The sequence below is a fragment of the Chelonia mydas genome, chromosome 11, assembly GCF_015237465.2.
Source record: "Chelonia mydas isolate rCheMyd1 chromosome 11, rCheMyd1.pri.v2, whole genome shotgun sequence".
NCBI classification, from domain to species: Eukaryota; Metazoa; Chordata; order Testudines; family Cheloniidae; genus Chelonia; species Chelonia mydas.
Window position 1 is genome coordinate 50,399,527 of NC_051251.2, and position 18,706 is coordinate 50,418,232.

Consider the following 18,706-nt stretch of genomic DNA (forward strand, 5'->3'; position numbering starts at 1 on the left):
TGGTTAAAAGCACAGCTTTTGATTAATCTGTGGAGAAAATAAATGTTTGGAAGAAAGGCAAACAACAATTAAAATATATACTATTTTGTATAAAAATAAATCAACTTTACAACAGTTTAATATATATTTGTACAAAGTGTTAAAATTCATCAGTTTTGAAAATCCAGCTTCGTAAAATATACAAATGAAAACTTTACACAGCATTACTAAATGTTTGCTTTAGTTCTAGACTTGCACTTGAAATATCTGACAAAGATAAATATAGTCACATAAGTATTATACTGTGTGCCTTTTTGTTTGGAATGTTTAAAAAAACCAGAAGGATAAATCTGTTACATGAATAACTATTTTATCAGTTGCAAATATCAAGTATAATTAGGAAATGTAATCAAATAAATATATGTATTTTCTCCAAAGTCAATCCGTGCTGTAAAGTGAGTAAGTGAACAATCTCAAGGAATTAATATATTGACTGTACACTGCATAAAGGATAAACTCTTAAAAGAGAAAAACTTTACATATATCATGAAGAGATGTTGATTTTTTTTCATTTCCCCTTGGAAGTCATTGTACTAACTGTATCAGAAGTATTAACTCAATGACTAGAATTGTTCATATTATTAACTATTTATTTTATTATATTTTATTATTTTATTTCATTTGTTTATTTCAGTGGTGCCCAGAGATGCTAACGGTGACTGGGGACCCATTGTTCTAGGGCTTGCACAAACACTAATCTCTGTCCTGAAGAGGTTACGATCGAAAGCCCTGAACCTGCAAACACTTACATATCATGAGTGGTCCCACTGAAACCAGTGGGACTCCTGATGGTGTTGAAATTAAACATGCATGTACATGTTTGCAGGATTGGCACCTATTGTTTGACAAGGCTCAACAATTGGGCAAAATAAACAGAAGGAAGCAATTGAAAAGAGAGGATGTGGGCAACAGTGATAGGAAATATGTAGTTACGTAGACGAGCTATATGCACATTTAAATGGCTATAGAGTCAGGTGGTTTTTAAATTAGAATTAACTAATCAACATTTTCTGAATTTTGAGTTTTTGACAAGGTTTCAGTTGAAAATTCAGTTTTAATGAGGAAAAAAATCAAAAATATATCATTTTTTGCAGGTTGATCAGCTTTAATTATAATATAGATACTCCAACGCATAAAATATGGTTTTGTTCATTGTTAACCTGTACAAAGTTTGTAGCTTTACACTTATGACTTACCCGAAGACCAAAGGAGACAGTTAATTTACAAAGGTCATGGATGAGACATGATAAACATGTAATAGTCAATTACTAACGTTATTACAAAAATAAGAACATACCTGAATAAAACAGCTGCAGTCAGTGGATGCCATAAACAAATTTCAGATACAGACAACTTAAATAATGACATTAGCCCATGGACTCAGATATTGTATGAACAATATTGATATTTATGCTACAAACCTTCATTACATTTTTAGAATAAAATGTTTCCCATTATCTTTTCCTATTCTGCATACTTTATTATGTATCATCTTTGATTCCACATGCAGTATAAATGTTGAGTTTAATAAAACCTGTTATAGTGATGCTAGATGTCAAAACTAATATTAATCCATGAGGCACTGCATTGCAAATGATTGGAAGAATTCTGATTAGTTAATTTCTCTTCCATAAATGTTGATGTAACTGACAAAATATTTCCATATAATTTATGGGAAATGCATGGTCTTCATTGTTGATTTGTTTTTGGAAGATTTTGCATAATCTACATTTACATAGGTTTTGAATGGGTTTGTCACGTAATCATGTAATCCTATGCTTGCAATACTTTATCTTTCTATTTAGATGTCTGGCCCCATCCCTTTGCTCCCCACCCCCAAGTGCTCAGTCGGGAATATACCTGAGAAGTATTAAAATTTAAAAAGGTTTATCTCTACTTTGGGTAATATTCATTGTGGATCTCCATGTACAAGCTGTTGTTTGAAATCCATGTAAATCAACAGGACCTATAACATGGATTTTTACTGCCGTAGCGAGTGTCAAATGTAGGCTCAACAAGAGACAAATTTGATAGTAATTTTGTTTGCCTTTAAACCTGTTTTGAGAGATGGTGGGCTCCTTACCCTGATAACTCTTTTGGACATGTTAGGTGCAACCATATATAAGTATTAAGAGGCACCCGTGGGAGAAGTTCTCTTGTGCCCAGGCCTGCACACCCATTTATTCATGCCACCTCCACACACACAACCCTCACTTCTGAGGCTCACTCAAGAATCCTGCCCCAACACCCCATCACATATATTACACTCAATACCGCCTACACGCTCAAATACCCACATGAACACACCCCACCCCAATCACTCCTTGCAATCTATTCTCATGTATATACATATCCATATTCCCCTTTCATTCTTACCTATCCACACTCACGCTTCTGCCCTTTTACCCATCCACTCCTCACTCCTGCCCTCATCTTTGGGCATATTCCAGTGCTCTAGCTCCCACCTCCTCACACATACCTATCCACCCTGTCCCCTTCTTTCTATCTCTCTCACAAACAGCATCAGAGAATTGTTCTTGTCCACCCATAGACAGACGTGTCCACTCCATCACTTCTGTGCCCAGTATATTAACTCCTCATCTAAAAGAAAAGGGCGAAAGGATATGGACTGAGAGAGCCTCTTTACAGTCCATGGCTCAAAGCTCAGAGGAGGAGGAGTTGAGGGGGTTATAGAAAGATCTTCATTCCCCGCCTTCACATGGGCCTATGGAACTAGAGCTACTGGATGGTCTTCAGTCTCCTTCTCTGATGGTACAGCTGCTGGAAGCCTGAGCCGGTTTTAGTTCCCTAAACAAGAGAGCCCCTGGGGAGTTGACTGAGCCAGAGGCAGGATAGGGCACTGGGGTGCACACTTTGCTGAACACGTGCATTTACTTTGGGGCAGGGAAAGAGAATTGCCACTGGGGCACCTGGCTATATTTGGGATGGAGGGATATCAATAGAGAGAGGAGAGAAAAGACATATACCTCTCCCTCATGTGAACTCTTTAAAATTATTCCCTGAGTGTCATTTATCCAGGGAAGAACCTTCCCTCTATTTTAAGACCTCAGGAGATGCACTGAGTATGTCAACAATTCATAAAAATAAAAAAAAACCCACTGTGTAAACCTTTTGCTGTGGCAAAACCTCTCTCTCCCAAGTCGGGTATTACAGTAATGTTGAGTGTTGATGACAAACGTGCATGGTATTTTTATGTACACGCTGTTGTACTCAAGATGGCATATTCTACTCAGGTAATAGGAACAGATTTTTAGTGAGACTGTGTTGTTTATTATAAGATCTATCGATGGAGTAGGTAAACTTTTATATAGGTGCACTGTAGTTTCTTCAAAATGATCACAGATAAAGTACATTACTCTGAGTACAGTAGCTGTACTGTAGCAAGAAATTTAATGAAATTCTTATCAAGCACCTTAGGGAATTAGAAGAATATTGGAAAACTGCTGTAACATGAGCAGCTTGTGAATTGCTTTGAAGTCACTTTAAATTCACAATTCATGCACCTCTCTGTGCATTATGTATGTTGGTACAGATGAATGAAAATCAAATATTGCATGAAGAACCCTGCTTTTTATTCATATTTAGAGTATGTGTGTATATATATTTCTCTGATTACTGTTCTTAAATTTTCCAGAGTCCTCAAAACTTACATGTCTAAATCATTGTCTTAAGTTTTTGTGTTCTTCTTTTCTGACAGAATTGTGCATACGCAAACCCTCAGACATGGGTGAAAAAAAAACGTGTAATTTTATGTAGAAATCAGATAGATAGGTACATAATTACTTGATTTAAGCCCATAAACACAATCTGAGCACCTCCACTGCACCTTACGCATGCAAAGTTTTGGAATCCAAGCAATAAGCATGCAAATATCTTAAGAAAGGTGCTTTAGGCCTTCAAATCTCAAAGCTAGGAGAGGTGTCTTGAAATAATTGGCCCACACTGCACATTTTTATGTGCATACTTGTTTTTGTTAAAACAACATTTTGTCAAAATATAGAGCTAAATTTCTGATATTCTATTATTGTGTAAATTGTTTCAGTGTTACTTTTGCCAGTGTAAGTCAGAAGCTATTCCACTGAAGTCAATGTATTCCACAATGAGAGTGGAATCAGTCTTCTAATTATCCTTTACCATGCTTGTGAAGCAACCTAGTTCAAACTGGTAGCTGAATTTACATCTTGGAAACATCTTATTTCACTGGTGCTTCTAAAATACTTGCACTGTTCCATTCTTTCCCAACAGTCATGACATTTCCATTATGGCAATGCCAGGAGGAAAAGAATAAAATTATATTCTACAGAGGGAAAGTAACTTGACCAGAAATCCAAGGACTTCTGTGAGATCAAACTAAGTAAAATGGGTTTTAAAGACTGCTTCAAAGAACTTTGATGTTTTCACTCTAATTAGGAGTTTAATTTCTATTGCCTTCATTTCCTTTGATTAAAAATAACTATATTAAGATCCACCATTAGACAACAAAATCAAGTGCTGAAAGAATTGTATTTCCAAAATATTATTTACAACGTTAATCAGTAAATTGTGCCTTTCAGCATGTCACATTTTTCTCACAAATTACAATATTTTCAGTTTCTTGGCAGTACAGAAGTGGAGCAGCCCAAAGGTACAGAAGTTGTGAGAGATGCTGTTAGAAAACTAAAGGTAGGGAAGCATTTTTATACATATAGATAAAACCGATGCATATTATATTATATATAGCTAAATAAATGACAGTGGACATTTACAGCATTAAAAGCTGTGACTTTTACTAACCTCACTACTATGTAAATACTTTTGTATTGTGTATATACCACCAGATCTTCTACTCTTCTGCCCAAATGTTTCGGAGACTGTCTTGCTAGGAAAGATACCTCCCAATAGTAGCATAATACCTGCATTTAGCAAATTGTTTGGACCTTATTAATTCTAAATTATTTATCAACAGTTTTATTTAGTTTCAGCTAACCATATGTGGTGATTGATAACCTCTAATCGGGATATAAAAAATCCTGTTGCCTGTCAGTGCAAGACAACCAAAAACTTGTTTAGACTTAAGGCTCATTTCTGAGAATCACATCTAATCTGAGGTTGAAAGTGAAAATGCCCTGCTGCATCAGTTTTCCTGGAAGTGCCACCGAACAATCAAAGAAACGGGTGACTGGTGCTCTCAGCTTAGCACTTGGTTGAATTCCAGTCATTTTCATCCTGTGCAGCACTTCAGGAGGAATGAACGGAACTAACAAATCCTAGAATCCTTACTAAGACCTGGTCTACACTACAGACTTATATTGGTATAACTATGTAACTCGGATGTGAAAAATCGCCCCCCTCCCCCAAGCAACGTAGTTATACTGCCCTAACCCCTGGTGTAGACAGTGCTATGGCAACAGGAGAGGTGGATTAACTACACCAATGGGAGAAACTCCCCTTCGGCATAGTGGCATCTTCTCTAAGGACAGGCACACTTGAAATGCTGCATTGGCCCAGCTGCAGCGCTTAAGTGAAGACGGTCCTACACCAACGGGAGAGGTGGATTTTTCATACCCTTGAGCGACGTAATTATACTGATATAGGTTTGTAGCATAGACCTGGCCTAAAGCGCTATAGCAGCACAGCTGCTCTGCTGTATGTGAAGAGAAGCCCTAAGCAGGGGTAGCCAATAGGCAGACCACGGGCCACTTTTGAATGGACCCTGAAATCTTTTTATTTACTTATTATTTTCATTATTTTTATTGTTTATGTTATTATTTTCTCTGGAATCTGGGTCTTTACTATACCTTGATCAAGAAATTTGGACCTTGACAAAAAATTATTGACTACCCCTGCCCCAAGGTCAATGGGAATTTTCCAGAGTAAAGGCTGAAGAGATGGTGGCCTTAAAAAAAAAAAGAAAAAGAGAGCGAGAGAAAGAGAATAATTGAATATCAACATTTGACACCTAGGTTTTCCTTGGAAAAGCATTTCTAAGAGCAATTAGTAGCCTCACTGAGATGTGTTGGAATGAAATTCTTAACAATCATTTTCACTCTGCCCAAATAATGCAGGTGCTACTAGGTTTTCACTTAGACAATGAACTCACAGGGAGACTCACTCTAAAAAGATGACCTCCACTGTATCGATTCATGTTCCCAAACAGAAACATTACAGCATGGCTGCTTTTGAATTTATTATGTTAACACAAGTTTGACCCTTTTTTAATCAGGAGTAATGTATGAAATGTACAGTTTTGTACCCAATTCACACAATTTTCAGATAATACTGTGATAAACTGTGTGTTGTTAGACATACTATGTTAAATGCACAGAAAGATGCAGCCAGGCAGCAATCGATCCAGCGGGGGTTGATGCGATAAATCGACTCCTGAGCGCTCTCCCGTCGATTCCTGTACTCTGCCGCCATGAGAGACGCAGGCAGAGTCGACAGGGGAGCGGCAGCAGTCGACTCACCACAGTGAAGACACCGCGGTGAGTAGGTCTACGTAAATCAACTTCAGCTATGTTATTCACGTAGCTGAAGTTGCATAACTTAGATCGATCCCCCCATCAAGTGCAGACCAGGCTCTAGTACAGAAGTCTCTCAAGACAATGCCCAGGCACAGAAAAGTTGATTTTTTTTAAAACACATTTTAGAGTTTCTAATTCTCTCCATCCTGAAAACACCATCAAGTGATCCCCTCTATAATCAAGCTGGCTCACTGTTAGGCCTCAACTATATTATTATGTAACCCTCAGTGCATTCAGTGGGAATTTTGTATATTGGACTACAAGATCAAGCCCTTTTTGTTGGTTCCAGGGAGAAATCAGATGGAAAAAAGGATGTTTCTTACAGTGTAGGGGAATGTACTAGCAAAGGGCTAAAATCTCCAAATGGATCTGCTTGCATGCATCCCTGTCCTAGGCAAATACTTGTGCAAGATCAAACACTAAAGATTACAGATATATATTTACAGTAAGATTTCTGTGCATGATTTGAGTAAAATGCTTTCCATGATTAGCTGGTGCATTGGTAAGCAACTACATGATATCATAGAATCATAGGACTAGAAGGGACCTCGAAAAGTCATCTAGTCCAGTCCTCTACACTCATGGCAGGACTAAGTATTATCTAGACCATTCCTGACAGGTGTTTGTCTAACCTGCTCTTAAAAGTCTCCAGTGATGGAGATTCCACAGCCTCCCTAGGCAATTTATTCCAGTGCTTAACCACCCTGACAGTTAGGAATTTTTCCTATTGTCCAATCTAAACCTCCCTTGCTGCAATTTAAGCCCATTGCTTTTTGTCCTATCCTCAGAGGTTAAGAAGAACAATTTTTCTTCCTCCTCCTTATAACAACCTTTTATATACTTGAAAATTGTTATATCTTCTCTCAGTCTTCTCTTTTCCAGACTAAACAAACCCAATTTTTTCAATCTTCCCTCAAAGATCATGTTTTCTAGACCTTTAATCACTTTTGTTGCTCTTCTCTGGACTTTGTCCAATTTGTCCATATCTTTCCTGAAATGTGGCGCCCAGAACAGGACACAATACTTCAGTTGAGGCCTAATCTGTGCAGAGTAGACGGGAAGAATTATTTCTCAAGTCTTGCTCACAACAGTCCTGCTAATACATCCCAGAATGATATTTTCTTTTTTTTTTATTATTCATATTTAGCTTGTGGTCCATTATGACCCCCAGATCCCTTTACGCAGTATTCCTTCCTAGGCAATCATTTCCCATTTTGTATGTGTGCAACTGATTGTTCCTTCCTAAGTGTATTACTTTGTATTTGTCCTGACTGAATTTCATGCTGTTTGCTTCAGATCATTTCTCCAGTTTGTCCAGATCATTTTGAATTATAATCCTATACTCCAAAACACTTGAAACCCCTCCCAGCTTGTTATCATCCGCAAACATTATAAGTGTACTCTCTATGCCATTATCTAAATCATTGATGAAGATATCGAACAGAACCAGACACAGAACTGATCCCTGTGGGACCCCACTCATTATGCCCTTCCAGCATTACTGTGAACTGCTGATAACTACTCTCTGGGAACAGTTTTCCAACCAGTTTTGCACCCATTTTATAGTAGCTCCATCTAGGTTGCATTTCCCTAGTTCGTTTATGAGAAGGTCATGTGAGACAGTATCAAGGCTTTACTAAAGTCAAGATATACCACGTCTACTGCTTCCCCCTATCCACAAGGCTTGTTACCCTATGAAAGAAAGCTATCAGGTTGGTTTGGCACAATTCGTTCTTGGCAAATCCATGCTGACTGTTATTTATCACCTTATTATCTTCTAGATGTTTGCAAATTGATTGCTTTATTATTTGCTCCATTATCTTTCCAGGTACAGAAGTTAAGCTGACTGGTCTGTAACATCCCCGGGTTGTCCTTATTTCCCTTTTTATAGATTGGCACTATATTTCCCCTTTTCCAGTCTTCTGGAATGTCTCCTGTCTTCCATCAATTTTCAAAGATAATTGCTAATGGCTCCGATATCTCCTCAGTCAGCTCCTTGAGTATTCTAGGATGAATTTCATCAGGCCCTGGTGACTTGAAGACATCTAACCTATCTAAGTAATTTTTAACTTTTTCTTTCCCTATTTTAGCCTCTGATCCTACATCATTTTCACTGGCATTCACTATGTTAGACCTCTAATCGCCACCAGCCTTCTTGGTGAAAACTGAAACAAAGAAGTCATTAAGCACTTCTGCCATTTCCACATTTTCTGTTATTGTTTTTTTCCCCCTGAGTTTGCTTAAGTCTGCCTTCTTGAAATCCATTGTCTTTATTTTGCTGTTCTCCCTCCTACCATTCCTTAAAATCATGAACTCTACCATTTCACAATCACTTTCACCCAAGCTGCCTTCCACTTTCAAAATCACAACCAATTCTTCCATGTACATAAGCTTCTGAATCACAGCCATTGTCAGAGTTACACAAAGATCTTCAAACTGTTTTGGAGGCTATCTAGTATGTATGAGTTTATATAGTTTTTAATGGCCCAATCCTATAGTTGCTCTACATGAACTACCTCCATTTAAATTTGTTTGAGGACATACTATCCAGATGAGAAAACTTATGGATACAATTGAAAATTTTTAGAACTCCTCCCCTCCCCTGCAAAAGAAAGAAAGAAAGAAAACCATAGATTAATGAAAAGGCTCTGTGTAGAAACAATCCTCAGTAGATTAAAACCTCCCTTTCAACATCACTTCCAATACATAGCATTGACTGTGTTCTGAATCTGAATTCCATGAAATACAGAGATACTGAGTTTATTCTTATTCAGAAAAATAGCCTCTAGTTTGCTTTTAAAAAATAGGAATGTCCGTTAAAATTTAATAAAACTACAGTAAAATCATAGTTTCAAAAAGGATTCCATTATATAGAGAAGACAAAAATATGCTTAAAGAATTTTTAGACCCATATGAAAGAAGAGTTGTTATTAATTAAATGATTTATGATTAGCTTTTGGTATTGTATTTTTTGGTCATGTAGTTCTGGTTTTAATCAAAATGAAACTAATGTCTTGCACAAAAGATTGGATCCAGCAAGATACTAAGCTACTCCTGAGGCATGTTGAGGACTTCCCATGACAGGCCACATTAGTTCATTTTGAAACATTAGCGTATTTAGACTGGTATAAACCATGTTGGTGTGTCATGTTTTCATTATTGAGCCATCGTCACAACAGTCTGTGTCAGAATGAAGTGTTTAATGATAATTTATTATTTCTTACTTCCTTGATTCTAGGAATTAGGAGTTCCCAACTCACATAGCTTGAAGAGTTTAATACTTTCCTGCCAAAAAAACCCCAACATGGTACAAAATCATAGTATACAACTATTTAGAATTTGATTTTTACCAGCAGGTGGAGCTGATGTTCTACAGCAAAACAATAATTGAAGTATTTTTTTCTTAATACTTCCCCACACACTTTTATTTCATATACTAATTTCATGTTTTTTAAATGCTCAGTTATTTTACTGGGTCATTTGCAGTTTTAACCATGACATGATTGTTAGAAGACACCAAGCCACTTTCTCACTTTGTCTCATTTACTGAGCAGATCTACTCAATTTTCTTTATCCAGAATGTTATTAAACTTTGCTTTGTTTTCAGATTATTTTAGGGCACAAGTGAAGGATGTTGAGAATCATAATTATGCAGGGAATAGAGAAAATTTGGTACTGTAGTGTTTTACAGCATGTGTTTGTAAACACTTCTAAGATGGATAATGGGAACACTTGCCTCTAACATTTCTGAGCTGGATTTTCTAGAATTCTAGTCAAATGAACATCTAGGAGAGAAAATTGGCATAGTAGAGATAGGTCCAAGAAATTTGCAATTAGATCTGAACTTGCCCAAAGTTTGAAGGAGTTCAGCTGCAATTTTCTAGTTCAAGCCCATCTATAGTACTTGTACGTGTAACTAGATGTATGTGGAAACTAAGGGATATACATCTCTGATTAAGCGTCCCTTCCCTCTGTCTTTCTTCAGTGGCATTATGTAGTGAGCACCTTTCAATACAACAGTCAGTGCAGGGGTGACAGAAATAAGGAAGGAAGGGGAGGTCAGCCACTGAAAGGGCTTTGGCATCTGGACAGCAAAAAGACCAGGCAATGAAGGAGGGAGCCTTTGAGTCAGGCTGACCCATGGCATCTCCTTCCAAGGGCAGCAGAAGGAAGCTACCCTCATCTACTATACTTATTCTAGTCAGAGATTGACTGGGGAAGAACCATGCTAATATGGGGTTTCAAAATAGGGTGACCAGATGCTAAATACAAAATATCGGGACCACCGCAGGGGAGCGCCTTTTCAATTGTTACACTCACTCGGCACGTTAGGTGGCGGGGGAAATAAATCTTGCTGGAGAAGAAAGAAGTACCCGCCACCGAAGTGCCGGGTGAGTGTAACAATTGAAAAAGCGCTCCCCCTGCCTGTCACCGCCGCCTAAGGGGGAAAAAAAAAAATGTGCCTGAAACAAAATATTGGGACAAATGGCGTCCCGACCGTACTTCAGTCAGGACTCAGGACAAACTGCTCAATATCGGGACAGTCCCAGTTTTATCGGGACTTCTGGTCACCCTATTTCAAAATGACTCAGGTTGCTTACACTCCTCTGCCTTGCCGAGGAGAAGTGGCATTTCAGGGTGGCCAGGCTGCTGCTGCAGCAGGGAAACCACCTGGAGGGGACAGAGAGGAACTGCAAGTGAGTATTTCATTCCTAGGCTCAGAGCCTGTTTCCTTTGCAGCCTCCAAAGGAAGAAGGCCTGCATGAAGGGATCTTGATGGCCAGGAATCACAGCTGCTCTCTGTTCTCCTTCTCCCAGCTTGGTTGTTGTCCAGCAGCAGTGTCTGACAACTCCCAGTCATCAAGCTGCTTTGAAGTCCACTCTCCCTTAGATGGAGATTAGGAGGGAGAGCATAAGAGGCACCAGTCACTTTGGAGCCCGGCTTCAGCAAGTTCATTCCTCAATTTATCCTCTTTTCCTTGATAGGATGTAGAAAATAAGGTGTTTCCTGTACATACTATCCAGTGTGTGTTGTCTGCACATACTACCCAAGAGAAGTAGCCACCTCTTGCAGTTATTAATAGACTAGAGGGATGATCAAAGGCACCATTTCTATTCTGTGCTTTAAAAGCTGTTGTGTTGCCCTGCCAGTAGCTGAGCTCCCACCCTTTCCTCCTTTTCACTACATTGGTGGATTTCCAGAGGACACTTTGAGTCGTTTTACCCAACATGTTGTAATCACAGGAGAAAAATGGGGCACATGAGATCTGAAGATGAGGGCTGGTAGAAGTGGGGGGCAGTGAAAAGACTATGTGGAGTGCAAAAAAGCCCCTCAGTGCACCCCCAAAAGTCAGCTTGAAAGAAGTATCCTTGACCCATCCAACAACTCTACATGGGTAGGAACACCGACTTACGACCCACTATAGTGTCTGCCAGACTGTGGGGCATGGAAAAAGAACCCTCCCATCAACCTGGAAGAGATTCATCTGCTGAGAGCCTAAGGAGATTACTTGCACACATATACCTGGCAGCCCTTAAGAGACCCTCAAATGGGAAGGCGAAGGAAGCAGCAATACAGAAAACTGCCTCATCTGTTTCCTTGCCTTCCACTACCATCCTGCCCCTTAGCTCCTCATGCCTGCTGGGCTGCCATCCTGTGGGTCTTGTACACTTGGAGGGGAGAGGAGAGAAAATGGGACTGAGTCCCTTACAGCACTTTCCCATGCAGACTCAGTGGTGAAACCCCTTACCAAAGCTGGCAGATTGTTTAGGCTTCCTCCCAGCCTGGTAGGCCTAGTGTAACTCTCTTTTCTACCCACCCTAGCTGGTACAATTCTGAGAAACTTACCCCTTCCAGCTGTATCTTAAGGGATCCAAATGTTCTTCTCTTTGAGTGCTCTTCTTTGTTCTTGCTGTTTGAAGGCTAAATTTCAAGGACCCTCTTTCCTTAGATGCATTTATTGCACCTAGCATGGTGGGGCCCTGCTCGGGGGTGATACATAAAATGAAGCAGCAGCTGCAGTCTGGCTAAACTCTTCTTCTATCTTCTGCTGATGTTATCATGGCAGGATTGGGAGAAGCATCTTCCCACATTTAGGTAAAGAAGGTGAGAACTGGATGGCGGTCCCCAGATAAGCTAAAATCAAAGTGAGAACAGGATTTGTTTTTAATTCATGGCCTTCATGAAAGAGTCTAAGTCAGTTGCCCAAGTTCACACAGGAAGTTGCTGTGATAGCAGAGAATTGAACTCTGGTCTCCTTGGTCCCAGGCTAACAACTGAACCATCTTCTCTTTAAAAAATGAGGCTATAGGGAATACAGTTAAATCCATAAAATGAAATATAAATGTTAAGTAAACTTATATAACTTTGATTTGGCATTTGATGTTCATTAATCATTGTATAATCCAATACTTCTCTAAGTAGATCATCTGTGCAGATTTTAAAATCTCTGTTTTTGTCCTCATACAGTTCTGTTCCTGATTAACCCTCCGATTGTGGTTTGCTAATACTTAATGCATAAGCATTTCAAATGTAATTTAATAATCCCAAACAAGAAGGCAATTTTCCCAAACACTGTTGTGAGATTAATGAAATACATGCATATATACAGTGTTGGGGGGGGGGAGGCTTTGAATTAAACGAAACCAGAGAAAATCAGTTTAAATATATATGTTGTGGTTTCCCATTAAAAAGTCACTTACAGCTGATGACATTGTAAATGTCCATTCCAAAAGCTATGTAAAAAGGAAAGTTAAAAATTTTCATCTATTTAATTCAAATGTCAATCAGCCCTTTACAGTGACTAGTTAGTTAAGATCTGATTCTACCCAATGGGCTTCTGTTCATGATATTGAGCTAAAATCTGTTGTTTTGCCCAAGTGAGGATTAGGTAAAAACTAAAGAGCCTGTGAAATTGGCCCACTGTGTTAATTCCCAAGCCATGTCGTGATTCAATTTAACTTTATGTTCTAAACCTATGATCCTTGCCAATCTTAGCTCCAAGGCTCAATCTGTCGACATGTTCTTCTCCAAGTTCCCAATATTTCTTCCCACTTTCTGTTTTGATGCTAATATAAGGCTGCACATGTTTACCCTCTTAAAGAATTTTATTAGTGTGTAGGCTGCAAACGGGGGTGGGGGAGTGTTGTCTTAAATACATGCTGAAAGTAGAAAAACAGAGTTTGTAAGGACATTTGAGCTACATGGCCTTTTCCAGGCACAGTCTGTTGAAGGAATAGGGAACTAATGGAGAGAGAGAGAGGGAAGAAAAATAAAGGGGTAGATATTTGGAAAAGAATATTTGCACCAGGATCAATTGTTTGGAACCCTGTGATGCTTTTGGGATGGGTAAGGTTGGGACACAAAGATGGGAGAAATGCTCTAAGTTGTACCACTTGCAATGGCCTCCAAAGTGCCATTCCAGGAGCCAGGAATGACTGAAGTGCAAATATATTCAATCCACAACCCCAATTCTGGGAGGCTGCAGTGGGTGGTGGACCAACGCTGGCTATGTGAGCCCTATGACGCATGGGGGTCTGTGGCAATTGCCCAACAGGTCAGTTAAGCTAGTTTATTATAATTTTGTTTTATTTGTATTGCCATAGGATGAGCCAGTTGGGACCAGGGACCCATTGTGCTAGGTGTTGTACAAATATATAATAAGAGACAACTCCTGCACCTGAAGGTTTACAATATAAAAGATGTTAAACTTCATATAAGAAAAAAGTGGTGAAAGGAAGGAAAGAGGATAAATAAGAAAATATGGGAATGAAATAGAAAATATCAAGCTTTAATAAAGGCCTAGAAAAAAATCTATATTAATGAGATGCCTGTTTTAACAAGGACAGTGATAGGCCTGCAGGCTTTGTAAAGAACTGGGAGTATGGCTGCATGAAAAATTTAATGACAGTTTTTTTAATGGAAAACTGACACCGTTTTTGGAGGAAACCATTTTCTGTGGAAATTTTTGAGTTTTCATTGAAAATCCAAAAACTTTTGGGCCAAAACATGAACATCTTTTGGTTTTCAGGTTTTATTTTTCAACGAAAACAAAAAATGTTTGTCAAAAATTTCCTTGGGGGGGTGGGGAGGGAAACATTTTCTGAGCAGCTCTAGTTGAGAGGGAATGGTAGCTGTCTTCATCAAACTGTGCTTAACAAGAGATTTATGAAATATGTTACCTGGACAATGAATCAGGACATTGGAAGTTTAATGACCTGGTTCAAAGCTGCCTTAAACCTGTAAGTTGCTACCACATTGCAATCACAGCATTTTACACCCACTTTGTGCAAGTGGAGACTACACAAGGCGAAAGGCCTTGGAGAGTTACATGCTAGATGTATAAATACAGCAGTATAATAGAGAATAGGAATAAGCTTGCCTATACTTTAAGAACTGTGTGCAGGACATACATAGGAGGCAAAAGGAAGTTATTTAAACTATCTGTTGGGGGGCGGGGTTTAGACAATTTACAGGAAGCTAAGTAGATAGGCTTTTTTTCAGTGGGTTAGCTGTGGTCATCCTCTTACAAGCCACCTTAGAAAAGTCTTGCCAAAGATTATCACAGTCCTGGCTGCTGCAATTGAAAGAGGACGTCTACATCTATGAGTATTCTTTAAACTAAAATTTTATTAGTATGGTACTAATATGGATGATAGATTGTTCAGTAATTAATGACCCAGTGCCATTTTAAACTGGACAACTGGTAACATGGTATAGTGATTGCATCTCTGCTCCCCTTCTTATAGTTTGCAAGACATATCAAGAAATCTGAAGGCCAGAAAACCCCGAAAGTTGAATTACAAATCTCAATTTATGGTGTAAAAATTCTAGATCCAAAAACAAAGGTAAGAAACTTAGTAACTTAACTTTATATTTGTTTTTTACACCAGTAGTTAATTCAACATTGATTTAGAAATTCTATTTTATAAACCACTCTTCTAATAATTTCTTGTAGTGAAAAACTCCCTACTGATGGAACAACTGTAAAAATACCTATGCTAGTTACTATAATCATTTTTGTCAACATTTACCACATGGAAGTATGTGAGATAACACAGGTTTTCTAAATATAAAATACATAGGGATGCTCACAGTTCTGTAACAGAACTAAACTGGGAGTGACTTTCCATATAGCCATACAAGAAGGGCAGAGTGGCCACGACCCTCTGACACCTTTTTCCAATCCTCCTGTGTCCTCCAGTTTGAGAGCATGGGAATAAGAAATAGCTGTGGCAACTATGAGTTATGTGCTGGCAGATGTTGACTAATTAAGGGGGATAACTAAATATGTACTAATGTTGCATATCAACTTTTGTAGCTGACTTTATAAGCCATTTATATTTGCTGTGAGTCTTCTCTTCCCCTATTTTGAAAGGGCTACTTGTTTTTCTGGGTTTTCCCCCCTCAGAAGGCTTTGAAATTCCAGTTGTGCTATAGGTATGGCTTTGTAACAATGGCAGCTACTGATTTGGTGAAATATGGCCTCAACTGTGGGCATTTCTACAGTATTGTAGTTCATTGTCTCCCTATGCTGGTTGAAAATGTAATTTGACTTACATTTAACAAAAAATCTGCCCGTGAATTCAAAGAGGAATAATGACTTAAATGCCAATAAACAGATTTTAAAAGTATTGTAGGTCTAGTTATTCAACAATTTTCAACATTCTACAGTTACTAAACTCTTATACATGTATTAAATTTTGAATTGCAATAAGCACTATACATTGCTGTGTTTTGTATTATTATTTTTAAGATGAATATTGCAATTTAGTATAATATTGTAGTTGGAGATAAGCCAATTTTAATTCTAGGACATTTCTACTTGCAAACCTTTCTGCTTGAGACCCTTTAAGTGACAGCGGGTGCAAAGTTGGTAGGTAGAAAAACCCCAGCAACACTAAGTTGACTTCATTGTAGTTCTGTATCCTCCTTGTGACATTGTGGGATGAAAAGTGGTTTCAAATCTTTGTCCTAGCTACAGCCATTTTAAAAATAACACGTGCCAAAAAATGTTAATCCCTTGCCGAAAGAATTATAAGGAGCTTTACAAAAATGGTGGGACACAAGTTACTAAGGCAACAAGACATTTTAAACTCTTGAAAATGTTGTAACAAGCTTTAGTAGAAATCAACTAGGAGCAGTTTTTGAATGAAGCCCTCCTTTGCAATTCAGCAAAAGCAAATTTAAAATACATGCAGTGTTATGACAATATCAACAGGAACACATTTATTGTGCTTTCTGTAAATAGAGGATAAATAGCTTATTCCAACACAAACACATTATCCCTTTGTACTATGTGTACAAATAGTTGAACTCACTTTTAATCAGTGTGGAGGGATTTTTTTATAGATGTTTATGGATATCTTTTTCAGATGTTATAACAATCGCTTTTTCTCTTTTTGTTTTTGTTGGGAATAATTCATTTTAATTAGCTTACTGACCACAGTGAGTCATGGTAGCTGAAGAAATCTTTTTTCCCCCAAACTGGGTTGCATGTTGTTAATATTATTATTACTTTTAATTGTGGTAGCTCCTGGGAGCCCCAGTCATAGATCAGATCTCCATTTTGGGAGGTTCTGTGCAAACACAAAAGATGTCCCCTGGCCCAAATAATGTAGGAGTTATATAGTGTTGAACAACCCTTGACTTTAAAAGTGGGGAAACGGAGAGGTTGGGGCCCAGTTCAGTGAGGTGATTTAACTAAGGTCAATGAAAGGTGAAGATGCCAAGCCCATGTGGAAGGAGGCACTCAGCATCTCACAGAATCAAGCCCCAAATCACTTGCTCAGACCACATAGCAACAACAGAACCAAGATTATAACACAGGGACATCCTGGCTCCCAGTTGCTGTCAGGCTGAGAGTAACTTGCCTAGGGAAATCAGTGAAAGAAACATGTTTAGAACATGGTCGTGCCTGGCACAGTCCCCTCAACATTTTCTTTCCCCCTCCAGTTTACTGACCCAAAGGTTGAAGAGGAAACATAAAAGAGCTTTTCTCCCTCCCATCTCCCTAAACACAAGGAAGACTTGCTTCCTCCTTTCCTAAATGGGGTGCTGAGAGCAGCTGGCAGTGGCTGCACAGAATTACCTCTTCCCCTAGAAGGCTTCTGGGCTGCACACTGAGGCGGCACGGGGAACACGAGGAAACACAATCTGTTGTTAAAGGGGTGGATGGAGAGAGTATAAGGTAAAGTTTGGAGAGCTGAACAAGCTTTGTGGAGAGAGTGAAGAATGGGAGAAAGCCAAGAGGGAAGGAGTTTGGGAGAGTGTCTTGGGATGTAGGGGAGAGGAAGAGAGCCTAGAGCATGGGAAAGGGAGGAGAGAGCATTGGGAAGATGCGGAAAATAGGAAGGGGAGAGAGCCTTTTGATGGGGGAGAGAAAACAGATGGGAATAAGACCAGTTTGGAAGGAGAGGGAGACCCTAAGGGATGTGGTGAAGAGAGCGCAAGCAGCATGGATGGAAAAGAATGTGACTAAGATTTTTGGCCAGGAGGTAAATGAGGAAAATAGTTTTAACATGTGTGATTTTTTTGGCAAGCTGCAGGAGAGAGAGAGGTTCAGTGTGTGTGAGACATTTTATTGGGGGACAAGGTGCGCAGGAGGATGGATGTGAAGAGAGTGTAGAGACTGGGAACGGGGAACATGAGAGAGAGAGAGAAAGAGAGAGAGAGAGTGAAAACATGGAGAAATTTTTGAAAGACTTAAATCCTGTGTTATAGTCTTGGTTCTGCTGTTGGTCTGTGGCCCTAAGCACATTATGTGAGGCTTGATTCTTGGAGATGCTGAGTGCCCCCCTGCTGAGATAACGGCCATCTGCGATCCTTGCACAGGAATCCACAATTTTTAAAGTAGATAATAGCTCACATAGGAACTGCAATATTTTCCTTCATAACTGGTACTGCTTTCCCATGCTACCGGCCAAATGAAATAAAACACCAAGAGGGTTACTGAGAAAAACAAAATACTAGCATCTTAAATATTCTTTCTATTTCTGTAATTTTGCCAGGCTCTTATAAATTAAGAACACTCTCATTGCCACCTTTTAAACAGTTAGGCCATAAGAAAATACTGGGCAGTAGTGTGGGGTATTTTTAGTCCCATTCATCAAAAACAATGGTTCACATGGTCACATGTCTCATT

At 38.9% G+C, this 18,706-nt stretch overlaps 1 protein-coding gene across 8 annotated transcripts in view; it reads left to right on the forward strand.

The window, feature by feature from the left end:
- GULP1 (GULP PTB domain containing engulfment adaptor 1) overlaps nt 1–18,706 on the forward strand; it is a 274,829-nt gene that overhangs the window by 201,197 nt on the left and 54,926 nt on the right. For 7 of the 8 annotated variants that reach the window (XM_037912576.2, XM_043525325.1, XM_043525324.1 and 4 more), the window contains 2 exons: nt 4,651–4,722; nt 15,312–15,410. In XM_037912576.2, the coding sequence (XP_037768504.1) occupies nt 4,651–4,722; nt 15,312–15,410 (171 nt within the window). The remainder of the gene's footprint in view (nt 1–4,650; nt 4,723–15,311; nt 15,411–18,706) is intronic. The other variant, XM_037912575.2, reaches the window with a different exon arrangement.